We start from the raw sequence: 13025 nt of genomic DNA, 5'->3' as shown, positions 1-13025 counted from the left end.
TAATAATTAATACATAAATTATGCACATGCGGAAATAACAACAATAATAAGCATATTTCTTTTTCAGTCCTCATGAGTAACAAAAGACACTTTTTTTTTTAGAGTTCAACTGGAGTAAAAAACTTGAAGTTGCTGGCCGTACCTAAAGGCTTGTGAGAGTAGGCTAATAGGCTACTGAAGTTCCTAAACATGGCATGTAAGAATAATTTCTTAATCAAGCATTATGAATATTTGTATATCATCATGATATATTTTATACTAGCAGTGCAAAGAAGACCCTAAGTGACGTTCGCGGGACTCTGAGACATTCACCTGAGTTTTGGCGCGAACACGATCAAAGGAAACCTAGAAAACATGAGCAGGCGAGTTGTCGTGCTCGCGCGAAAGCTAGGTTTCCCCCGCAAATGTCACTTTGGGGGATCCGTACTATTTTTTTTACAAAAAATAAACACTAATAATTCCTCTATTTTTGTCTAAAGTGAATAGAATTCAATTGGTGAAAGGGCTAGAGGATGTGACGCTGTGTGAGAAAGAAGTCTGTACATTTGAAGTGGTCCTCAGTCATGCGTACGTCCAGGGTGAATGGACCAGGAATGGACTCCCACTTAAATCCAGGCCTGTGTGTCGAATTGCCACACAGGGGAAAAGACACACACTCACCCTGACGCGTGTCACGGTTTCTGACATGGGCGTCATCAGCTTCAAGGCTGAAGGGATCGAAAGCTCTGCTATGCTGACAGTCACAGGTACCACCAATGTGCAACCTGTCTTTAACCCTGTAAAGCCTGACTTATGAAATACTAATAGTCAGATGTTTTTTTTTTAAATGGAACAGTTTATTGAACCTTTAGAATATATAAGTTTGCATACCCCTTGCAGAATCTGCAAAATGTTAATTTTAACAAAATAAGAGGGATAATACAATATGCATGTTATTTTTGATTTAGTAGGCTACTGTACTGAAAGATAGTTTACATAAAAAGATGTTTACGTATAGTCCACAAGACTAAAAAAATAGCTGAATTTATAAAAATTACCCTTGATTCTTAATACTGTGTGTAATGTGGACTATATGTAAACATCTTTTATGTAAAATATCTTATTCAGGACAGTACTGAATAAAAATAACATGCATTCTTTATGATCCCTCTTATATGTATATGTATATATATATATATAGGCTATATATATATATATATATATATATATATATATATATATATATATATATATATATATAATGATGTTATTTATGTTTATAAAATTATACTTAGTTTATTTAACAAAGCTCTGTATTTTTATTGTGGGGAGAAAAAAACGATCCAATGCAACACGATTGAGCGATGTACAAATAAGCATTCCTCAAAAGATGTACAGTATCAAATTTGATACTAATGTTATAACTTGATTTTTCTAAAACAAAAAAAAGTGATGTAGGGATAATCAAGTTAAACCTAAGTTGCTTCAGTCCAACAAGTGTTCATCTTGAAATATTACAAACAATTTAAAAATTATTTTTAAATTTACTTTATAAAAATGTAAAGATTTATAAAAAAAAAAAAAAAAAAAGTAAAGAAAATTTCAGAGAAAAAAAAAACATTTACAACAACCTGAAGGGGGACTTTTTAGAATTATACTAAAAGGCCTTTCAATTGCCAAAAAAGAGGACAGAAGGCATGTAGATTGTGTAAAACAGTTTTTTTTAGCAAAGATTTGATCATGTTGATTTAAAGGCCTTAGAAATTTGCATATGAAATATGATACAGTAGGCTTTAGAGGGTTAATGCCATATAAAGTAATTTCTCTGTGTGATAATGGTAGGGAAGCCTCAGATCTCAAATGTTTTGGATAATGTACATTTACAGTAGAAGAAGTGTTTTTTTGACATTTTAAATGTTGCCAAACAAGCTGCCTGTGATAGTAGTTTGCTACTCTCTCCTGTTTCCTTTTTCTCAGCCAGGGATATAAAGATTGTGAAGGATCTTCAGAATGCCAGTGTGACCGAGAGGGAGAGTGTGACATTTATCTGTGAGGTCAACTGGGAAGATGTGGATGGGATGTGGTACAGGGACGACAGCCGTTTGAGAGCTAGGGACAATGTTAAATTCAGATGTGAGGGTATGTGTGAAAAGTTTAGTGACACTATGACTTCTGGTGGATGTCAGTATGTTCATAACAGAGTCATTCTCAAAATATGCTAACAAACATTTCACCTGACTTTTTAGGCACGAAAAAAGAGATTTCAAACTTCATATGAAAAGCATAATCCTATAATTTAACCCAACATGTATTCAATTACATAGTTTGATGCTATATAGGTTTGCATGTTAAAAAAATAGATATTTGAGTTTGTCAAGTGCATAAAAAGTCCTTATCTCCTTTGTCTAGCATATTTATTTGACAAAACAAAACAAATTAAGCATTAATGCACTATAACAAGTTTGCAAAAACGCAAAACAAAATAAGTAGGCTATTTGATATAAAAAACAATTGGTCCCTTGATTTCTTTCCATTGATGTTTTTAATGTTAAAAACTTGTATTTTTTGTTTTTAAAATTCAAAAAGCTGTGTATGTAGCTGTGCACAATGTTGAAAAATTTATTTACCTTTACATTTTCCATTTAGTTAATTTAAATTAGATACTGGTGTTAAATAATTACAAAAAGAAAATTACGTCAGAATATGACAATATTTTGAGAATGACCGAAAAGGTCTTTAATTGAAAATTATAATATTTTGTTTTAGAGTCAAATTTTCAGCAGCTCTTTCAAATTTGATCAAATCTTACAAACAGGTAAAATACACTCCCTGACCTATAAATCAGTCAAACCAGAAGATGCTGGTGAAATCAGATTCACTGCCGAGAGGGTCTCTTCAACAGCAACACTACGAGTTAAAGGTAAAAATGAGAGCATCGCATTTGATTTTGCATTGCATTGAAAATTTCTTCAATTGTGTTTGAATTTACCAAGGATGATCATTGCAGAGCTTCCAGTTCATTTTTTGAAGCCCCTGAGGGTGAAGATTGCCATGTACAAACACCGTGCCTTGCTGGAGTGTCAGGTCTCCCGTGACAATGCTGTGGTTAAATGGTACAGAAGAAACCATGAAATTGTGCCAAATGGCAAGTACCAAACTATCAGTGAAGGTGTGTACAGACAGCTCATCATAGATGATGTGGGCTCCTCAGATGAAGACACTTTTATCTGTGATGCTGTTGATGAGAGGACATCCTGCCAACTGTTTGTAGAGGGTAAGAAGTCATTTTTTTCCTTAAATTTAATCATAATTTAAATACAGTTTACTTATCCAGTTTCAATATTATCATTGATATAACAGATTCATTCTTGGTCTACTTTTATTAATTTAGTCAGTTAGTCTATCCTTTTAAAATATGCACTGGATATTTGATCTATCTTACAGAGCAGGCCATCAGCATTTTGAAAGGACTCAGTTCTGTGGAGGTCATGGAGCCTAAAGAGGCTCGTTTTAAAGTGGAAACCAGTATTAAATTAGAGAGGGCACCAAAATGGACCCTGAATGGGCAGATGTTATGTCCCTGTCCAGAAATCAGGATTGAGAGGCAAGGAACCTCGAATAGACTTATTTTCACCCAAACTGACAGCAGCATGTGTGGCATTGTGCAGTTCACCTCGGGGAAGAGCAAGTCAGAAGCTCAACTCACAGTTACAGGTAATTATCTGGTCAATCTCAAATATTCAGAGTAGGGATACACAATAAATTGGTGCCATATTAGTTATTGGACAAGTTTTTTTCTTTATTATTGGTACCAGAGTTTTGGTTATTTAATTGTGCAAGCTCATGTCAACTATTTTTGCGTTTGGCTCCAAAAATGTAATTTTGTACTAAAATTTGACACACATCGGTATTTGTTGCATGCGTGTAAACACAAACATCACACCTGTATGCACGTTGTAATATGTTGTTAATGGACGTCTTTGATGCTCTTCACCAAACGCTTACACATACACACAGGAGCGTTTGAAAGCCGGCATCTATCAGCGGATATATTAGAGATCCGCTGACAGACGTGTAATATCTGTGTAAGCTCTCAGTGAAGAGCGTCTATTTACAACAGGCGTTCTCAACCCTGGTCCTCGAGGGCCACTTTCCTGCAGAGTTTAGCTCCAACCTTGATCAAACTCACCTGTCTGTAGTTATCTCATAATCCTGAAGAGCTTAATTAGTTGGTTCAGGTGTGTTTGATTAGGGTTGGAGCTAAACTCTGCAGGAAAGTGGCCCTCCAGTGCTGCGTTCCAGTCCACTTTTAGACACGCACTTGCGAACTTCCCTAAGCACTTCCCCTCGGGGGAATCCCTGCCGCCATTTTGAAGTGCGTTCCACTTCGTGAAGTGGACGAGGGAAGTTTATATGGACAGACCCTCATTCCCTCGATTTTGACCGAGGGAGCGAGTCTGCTTCAAATGTACACTTCAGGCACCTATATGTCCCACAATGCAACACGATTGTGACGTCACCGCATATCTCGTCTAATCACCACCACACAGACAACTCTATGATATATTAATTATAATTTTTTTTAATTTAAAACAACCCAAACACACCTATAAACATTTGGATGCTGCATTAAACAAATTCTTAAAGGGAAAAAAATGTAAATAATAAATCAACTCCACAGCTGATTCCAAGTGATCAAGGGCTTAGGACGTTCCAATTCAGCCCATTGCAGTTTCCGCCAGTAGTGGGCACTCGCAATGACGTACATCCGAGTGAACGAGACGAAGGGAAGTTAGCAAGTGAAGGGCATGACAATTTTGGACTGGAACGCAGCCCAGGACCAGGGTTGAGAACGCCTGATTTACAACATGTTATTGAAGCGTTGATAATTGTGGCCAATCACAGACATGCATGTTGAGCTCGTGAACTCAATAGCCAATCAGAGACATATATGTTGAGCACGTGAACACAATGGCCAATCAGAGGTGTTCAAGAATCCGTTCAACAGCACTCAAAATGCTAGAGGGAAATGCTGGTATAGTCACATTTTAAAATTTTTAAACTTGGTAGTCGGAAGTCAGTACTTTTGACAACATTATTTTGAATTAGTTTAAACTAGTCATTTATTTTAATATTAGCCATTTATCGTTAATGGGCCATACAAAAAATCTGCTCATCTTATCAGTGCATCCCTAAATCAGAGCATAGAGCCATGCATTTGTATTATATGACTTGTGAATAATGTGCCTTATGAATTCTTGCTTTCCTACACTTTCCTAATAGAGCGGCCTTTGATCGTCAAACAGCCCATTTCAGATGTAGAGGTGAAGGAGAACGGGTCAGTTACTCTCAGCTGTGAGTTCTGTCCATCCCCCAGAGTGGTGCGCTGGTTCAAGGGTAGGACCCCCCTGTTTGCCTCCAATAAGTGCACAATGAAGCGAGAAAAGAACCGGGTTGAGATGACCATCCTGGGTGTTAAAGCAGCAGATTCAGGAGAGTATCGCTGTCTGGCTGGTGGCTCGGAGACAAGAGGAAGAATCAGTGTGGAAGGTACCTGCTTTTAGCTACAGTATAAGGGTGTTTAACGTACCTGTACATTTTAAACACATCATCAAAATAAGACACAATCTGCACTGTCTTCCCTGGTATAGTCTTCCATTTGCACGTGTAGCTTTTCATGAAGCATTTTAGAGCACAGATGAGACACATTCAGTACATTAGAAATAATTTTTCTTTTCTTGCAGTTAAAAGGTTGAAGATCATTAGACACCTGGAGCAAGTAGAGACTGAGGAAGATGGATCTGCTGTATTCAGTTGTGAACTAAGTCACGAATCACCCAGTGTCCAGTGGCTTCTCAATGACAGAGTTCTGTACACCAACCACATAAACAAAATCCAGAATTCTGGAAAAGTGTACAGTCTGTTTCTAAAGCGACTCGCTCCTCAAGAGAGCCGTGTAACATTCAAAACCTTTGATATCAGCGAGTCTGCGTTCCTCAGAGTCAGAGGTAAGGTTTTCAGTTACCGTGGGACTAAGAAAACAGGACTTTTGAATTATCTGCTGTCCAAATTCTCTACATTCAAAGCAGAGACACATGTACAAGAAATTACAACAGATATCAGATATATAATTGTTTATGCCCAGCACAGCACATTCGTAAAGGAATAGCAATAAATTATGGAAGAGATTTAACCCTTTAAGAGCACCATTTCTTTCCATTTACAAGTTCATGCATAAAATGAGTTGTACTTTTACAACACATTTCAGGCTACACAAACATAATCAACTTTAATAGTTGTAATCAACTAACCTTTCAAATCCAGTGGTTATAATACTCTCCAGTCTATTTTTAAACCATAGTTTAGGGACTATTCAACCAGCATATTATGAAGCCCCTAAAAGGACATGGTGATGGAAAAAATTTCAATGCATTTGCATTCTCTTGCGTTCCCCAGAGAAACTTTGTGTTTGCTCGCAAAACCTTTGAGTTACATTGCACAACTTTTACATTCCCTGAGAAAATGTGCCTTTACTCGTAAAGAACTCAAAATTTTTGCGAGTGAACACAAAGTTACTCAGGGGAATGCAAAACATTTGCAAGAGAATTCAATTGCATTGACATAATTTTTCCTTCCATCTCGTGTTTTTTTTCTATCACTATGTCCCTTTAGGGGTTCCTTAGCATCCTTCTTTTATTATTATGATATTTTTTTTCAATAGCACATTATAGCATACATTTTTAAGTCTTTCTTACTGTACATTGTAATTTTGTGATGCCTAAATTCACTTTAGCATGCAAAAGTGAGCGTTCATTTTCTTTGGTATAGATTTCTAATATCGGCCATTTATGTGTGTCTCTTAGAGAAGCCAGCAGTGTTCCTCAGGTCACTGGAGGATGTAGCAGGTGAGGAGCGTGATGAAGTCCTTCTGCAGTGTGAGGTTTCCAAGCCATCTGTAACTCCTGTCTGGAGGAAAGATGGTGATATTCTGACCGCCAGTGAGAAGTATGAGATTCTCCATGTGGGAAAGTCATTGGCTCTTATAATTCGCAAGCTGAGAAAAGACGATGGAGGGGAGTACAGCTGTGATATTGGCTGCAGCCAAACTAAAGCGAAAGTCATAGTTCGTGGTAGGTTCCATAATCTCTAATTTCATCTAATTGAAATAATTAACAAAAATATACATTTTATTCAGACCGAGGGACTTTTTTCAGACTTGCGCATTACCATTACCAAACGCATAAGGACAACAACTGTGCTGGAAGGGGAAAACTGCAGTTTTGAGTGTATCCTGTCCCATGATATCATCGATGAAGCATTGTGGATCTTGAATGGCAAACTGATTGTCGGCAATGGACGGATCATAGTCGCTAACAAGGGGCGCAAATACACAATGAGCATTGAGGAAGTTATTATATCTGATGCCGGAGAAGTGGTCTTTACCATCAAAGATCTCAGTTGCAGGACTATGTTGTTCGTCAAAGGTGATTGTTTAAATTTGCAAATAATGCAAGTTTCCAAGTTCAGCATTGCTTACACTCTGTCTCTTCTGTTTTCTCAGAGAAGCCTGTGAGAGTATTTAGGGAAATGCTAAATGTTAAAGCGACACCCGGTGAAGATCCAGAGCTCAGCTGTGAGATCACCAAACCTGATGCAACAGTTAAATGGCTGAAAAATGGGCGACTAATTAGAGTCAGCCCAAAATATGAAATTTCCCAAAAGGATTATTTGGTGAAGCTCATCATCCATAATGCAGCCATAATGGACTCAGGAGAGTACTGCTGTGAGGCTGATGGGATTGCTACAAGGGCAAGATTAGATGTCAGGGGTAAATACTTCCTTACTCACTATTATAAATTTGAGTTGGCTCATTTTATACACTTCTTTATTAATTTTTCCCAGTGCAACTGCTCTTTTAGTGATTGACCGATCAAGTTCATTTCATTCGGCTGAATGTCATTTACACTGTTACTCTCTCTTTTGTCGTAATGCATTTAGACTTGCAACAAACATTTGCAAAGGAACTGAAGGATTTGCGCGCAGAGGAAAAGGGCACAGTGATCATGGAGTGTGAAACCAGGGTGCCCGCCACTACTGTGAACTGGCTAAAAGGCTTGATGGTGCTCAGCTCGGGACAAAAGTACATGATGAAGAAAAAGGATGTCGTCCTCACTCTGACCATCTTCAGTCTGGAAAAGAGTGACAGTGCCGTCTACACCTGTGACATTGGGACAATGCAGAGCAGGGCATTACTTACAGTTCAAGGTAGCCAAACAACATAATTGTTAAAAATTCTTTCAGAATTATATACCTTTAAAAAATGAATCTGAGATGGGTTACTAAAAATAAAGTGCTGGAAAACTATTTTATAGCCACTTTATGAATTGTAAAAGTTTTTATGCTTCTATTGCATTTTTCATATGAATCTGGCTCTCAGGTCAAAAAGTGGTCATTGTGGATGAGCTAGAAGATAAAGAGTGTCTGGAAGGAGATACCATCATCTTTAAGTGTCGGATCTGCCCAAGTGACTACACTGACGTTAAATGGTACCTGGATGAGACCTTGCTCTACACTAATGATCTTAACGAGATCAAGATGATGCCTGGTGGCTACCACACTCTTACCTTCAAACAGCTTGCACGTAAAGACACCGGCACCATCTCCTTTGAGGCTGGGGACAAAAGATCATATGCGTCACTATTAGTCAGGGGTAACTATTATAAATCATGACACTTGACAAGATGCATGTGGCATATATTGTAAGCTTGAAATAGCGTTAATAATGCTCATAAGAAGGCATTTTGGGACTACTAGTCAATATGTCTTTTACTGCTAAAATAGATCATGATACATATAATTTATTATACATAACGATATATATAATATATACTTTTTGAGGTTTAGAACAAAAAAGGAGTTTTAAAGAGGCTTATTTGTAAACTTATTTGTCTTTATGTTGTCTATCATAAAATGAAAAATGTGAAACATAAGAAAACACAGTGCAGATCAGAATAATGTACAACATAAATCTGAAATATGTCTTTGTAATAAACCTCTTTGAATAACAGAGAGACGCCCCACGATAACTAAAGCATTGGAGGACACAGAAGCAATTGAAGGAGGAAGTGTGGTGCTGTTATGCAAGACCTCAAAGCCATGTCATATTGTTTGGTACAAAGATGGCTGTTTAATCTGGAATTCCTCAAAGTACTTAGTTAGTCGATCTGGAAATGAGGCCAGGCTGGCCATCCGTGATGTGAAAGACAGTGACGCAGGGGTGTACGAGTGCGATGCAGGATCGGTTAGCAGTAAAGCCACTCTGACTGTTAAAGGTATTTCAGATGTCTCATTTCCACATTCTACCATATGGGAGGTTTTAGTTTTGCTACTTTTTTTGAAATTACATCATCTTTATGTTTGTTTCACATTAGTTATCCCTGCTGAGTTTACAAAAGCGCTTCAGAACCAGGAGGCCAAAGAGGGAGAGAGTGTGACGCTGACGTGCGAATACTCTATACCCGGCGTCCAGTTTGTCTGGCGCAAAGGACCTGAGACACTAAAATATAGTGAGAAGTACCACATGAGGCAGAGGAAATCTTGCATTTCTCTTACAATACACAATCTGATGCCGGAAGACTCTGGGAATTACACATGCATTTGCAGAGACCAAAAAACTATGGCTACTGTTACAGTCAATGGTACTGATTGCTATGAAAATGAATTCATAACATTTGTCTTTTATTTGTAGCTTCACTTGTACCATTTCCTCTTTTCCAGCGGTTCTTATATCATTTGTTAAAGAGCTCAAGAACCAAGAGACAGAGGAGGGTAAAAATGTGACATTACGCTGTGAGCTTTCTAAAGCTGGAATCCCTGTGGAATGGTTGAAAGGTGAACAAACTCTCTGTCCTGGCGAGAAGTATCAGATGAGACACATAGTCACCATACTGGAGCTGGTAATCAGAAATCCAGTGCCTGAGGACAGTGGAACGTACATCTGTGTGTGTGAAGATCAAAGGACCAAAGCTATTATCAAAATACGAAGTAAGACAAGATGTTGAATATAAAGACTTTGCTTCTCCAATGTTCTGAATACTGAAAATGGAGCTTATATGTTCTTTTATATTTCCTTAGCTCAACCCATCACGTTCAAACAGAAGTTAAGAAATCAAATAGCTGAGGAGGGAAACAGCATAATCTTACATTGTGAGATATCCAAACAAGACACCCCTGTTGAGTGGAGAAAGGGGAACAACCTGCTCAAGTCCGGAGAGAAGTACAAGATCAGGCAGAGAAGCTGCATGCTAGAGCTGAAGATTTTCAATTTGACACAAGAGGATAGTGGAGTCTATAGCTGTACAAGTGAAACTGCCCAGACATCAGCCAACATTACTGTTAGTGGTAAGCTAGTTCAATTCACTAGTCAATCAATCATCCAAAATAAGGATTTTTTTTTTTAATGCTTGCCCAGTCAGGGCAGTAGGTTTGTTTCTTGACCTGCCAATTTTTCACTGCCACTAAAACAAAATAGTGATCATTTAACAATGCTTTTTTATATTTGCTAAAAATATATGTAGAAATATATATTTATATTTATTAAGTATACTTTACAAAAATGTTCACTAATTAATTTCTTTACTGCTTTGATTTCTTTTTAATTGTTTATTAATATTATACATATATAATGTTATATAGAACATATATAAAAAGTTTGTGTTAACTATTAAGAAGCTGTTTATAAGAGTGATTTTATGCACAGTATATACAGGTGTGTTAATATATATATGTATATGTGTGTGTACATGTGCAGTATGTGTGTGTATAAATAATTATATTATGTACAATTTTGAAACAAGCTAGAAATTATACAGGTATAATCATGTCACCCCCCCCCCCCCCCCAAACTTTATCCAGCTAGATAAAATAATAATAATTAAATAACAATAAAATAATAATAATAAATAACTAATAATTTGCTAGGAATAAAAATGGTTGTCAAAATCAATTAATGTTTTATTTATTTATTTATTTATTTATAGTAGCAACTTAGGATTGGTTTGGACAAGTGACTGCAGTCAGCTGGTCTGAAACTGTCTCACAATTAATGTTGAATGCTAGTTTTCAATTTTCGCCCAATCGTTTGCCAAAGTAAATAAGGATGTACTGTACTTACTTGTTTCTTTTTGTTCTGTAGGTCAACTTGTCACTTTCAAAGAGAAGCTGAAAAACCTGGTAGCCGAGGAAGGGAAGACGATACAATTGCATTGTGAGCTTTCCAAAACCGGTGTCCCTGTAGAATGGTGGAATGGAGACGAGCTGCTCCAGCCTGGAGAGAAGTATAAGATGAAACAACGAGACACATCAATTGAGCTGATCATCTGTGAGGCCGTGCCTGAAGACAGTGGAGTCTACAGATGTGTCTGTGGAGACCAAAAGACCAAAGCTACAATCAAAATTGTTGGTAAGGTTTTGTTTCATTGAGTTTTTGTTATTGATACAAAATTGGTGTTATTATAAAACACGTTGTTGCCCAGGTGCTCCTGCTACTTTTAAACAAAAACTTACGAACCAAGAAGCTCTTGAAGGGGAATCTATAACCTTACACTGTGAGCTCTCCAAAGCTGGAGTACCTGTGCAATGGTGGAGAGGAGATAAACCGCTCCTTCCAGGGCCACGGTACCAGACGAGGCTGGATGGAAGGACAGCTGAGTTGGAAATAACTCATATTTTCTCTGAAGATGCTGGAATATACAGCTGTGTGACTGGAGGCCAAAAGACCACAGCTGAAGTGAAAGTCAAAGGTAAGGTCTAAAGAATGTTAAAAATATATACACTACCACTTTTTTGAATTAATCATTTTAATAGCAAAGATGCATTAAATTGATCAAAAGTGGCAGTAAAGACATTTATAATATTATATAAGATTTCTGTTCTTTTGAACTTTCTCTTCATCAGAGAATCCTGATTTTTTTTTAATAACGATTAACTCAAAAATATTAAGCAGCACAACTGTTTTCAACATTGATATTAATAAGAAATGTTTCTTGAGCACCAAATCAGCATGTAAGAATGGTTTCTGAAGGATCATGTGACACTGAAGACTGGAGTAATAGCTGAAAATTCAGCTTTGAAATCATAGGAATACATTTTAAAACATTTAAATATAGAAAAATAATATATACAAAATTTACTGTATTTTTGATCGAATAAATGCAGGCTTTATGAGCATAAGAGTCATTTTAGGGTGTTTTCACACTTGCCAGTTTTGGTTTGATTAAAACTAACTCTAGTGCGATTGCTCTGTTAATGCGGTTCATTTGAATATGTGTAAACACTTCCAAATGAACTCCGGTGCGGTTCGACTGAAATATGAACTCAACACGGACCAACAACATATAAATTGAACAAAAACTGGACGTGATTTCACAAGATACGACTCTAAAAAAGGACAGACTGCTCAAGCATACCTGGTTCCATATAGTTTGGTACAGGTGTCAGAACAGTGTCTGCAGCAGATCTGTGTGTGTGTGTGACAGAGGAATTCCTGCTGCTGTTTTGACTCCTCAACACATTTTATAAGCTCTTCAAGAGTTCTCAGCTGCTAAAAATACCATCATATGTACGGACATACAACAAGTGCGTTTAGCCCAGCACACAGCATTATTTTGGATGTTCAGTAAGTTCCGTCTCAAAACATGTTATAAAACAGGGCTAAAAACATTATTTTTAGATAAATAAAAACAGTAGTGGTGCACCGATCATGATTTTTCATGCCGATTCCAATACCGGTTGCCATTTTCTTTTCTGTTTTTTTCTTTGTTTAAGCAAATTAGTTTTTTGTTTATATGCTATATAACAGGTCAAACTGGTCTTAAACAAAAAATATCTATAGCCATTTGAAATTAGATGCACCACTGCATTTTAATTATGATGATAAAGATGGTACACACATGTAGCATGAGCAGTCGTTTTTGATTTAAATTAAATTAAATTATAGGATTTAAAGTAAACTGTACACAAATAAGCACTAATAAATACTACTTTAT

General features: G+C 36.9%; 1 protein-coding gene across 1 annotated transcript in view; it reads left to right on the top strand.

Annotated features, from left to right (window-relative positions):
- The first annotated feature begins 485 nt into the window (after window positions 1-485).
- Window positions 486-13025, top strand: part of obscna (obscurin, cytoskeletal calmodulin and titin-interacting RhoGEF a) — a 45887-nt gene continuing 33347 nt past the window's right edge. Inside the window, exons 1-18 of the mRNA XM_079898189.1 lie at window positions 486-746; window positions 1957-2118; window positions 2795-2899; window positions 2987-3253; window positions 3424-3693; window positions 5263-5529; window positions 5724-5987; window positions 6843-7109; window positions 7194-7463; window positions 7541-7807; window positions 7978-8244; window positions 8417-8689; window positions 9048-9311; window positions 9411-9677; window positions 9757-10023; window positions 10114-10380; window positions 11174-11440; window positions 11514-11780. Of these exons, the coding sequence (XP_079754315.1) occupies window positions 686-746; window positions 1957-2118; window positions 2795-2899; window positions 2987-3253; window positions 3424-3693; window positions 5263-5529; window positions 5724-5987; window positions 6843-7109; window positions 7194-7463; window positions 7541-7807; window positions 7978-8244; window positions 8417-8689; window positions 9048-9311; window positions 9411-9677; window positions 9757-10023; window positions 10114-10380; window positions 11174-11440; window positions 11514-11780 (4339 nt within the window). The 5' untranslated portion in view covers window positions 486-685. The remainder of the gene's footprint in view (window positions 747-1956; window positions 2119-2794; window positions 2900-2986; window positions 3254-3423; window positions 3694-5262; window positions 5530-5723; window positions 5988-6842; window positions 7110-7193; window positions 7464-7540; window positions 7808-7977; window positions 8245-8416; window positions 8690-9047; window positions 9312-9410; window positions 9678-9756; window positions 10024-10113; window positions 10381-11173; window positions 11441-11513; window positions 11781-13025) is intronic.

This window comes from Squalius cephalus (assembly GCF_949319135.1).
Source record: "Squalius cephalus genome assembly, chromosome: 16".
NCBI lineage: Eukaryota > Metazoa > Chordata > Actinopteri > Cypriniformes > Leuciscidae > Squalius > Squalius cephalus.
The sequence above is the reverse complement of the archived record's forward strand: the minus strand, read 5'-3'. Positions and strand labels throughout refer to the sequence as shown.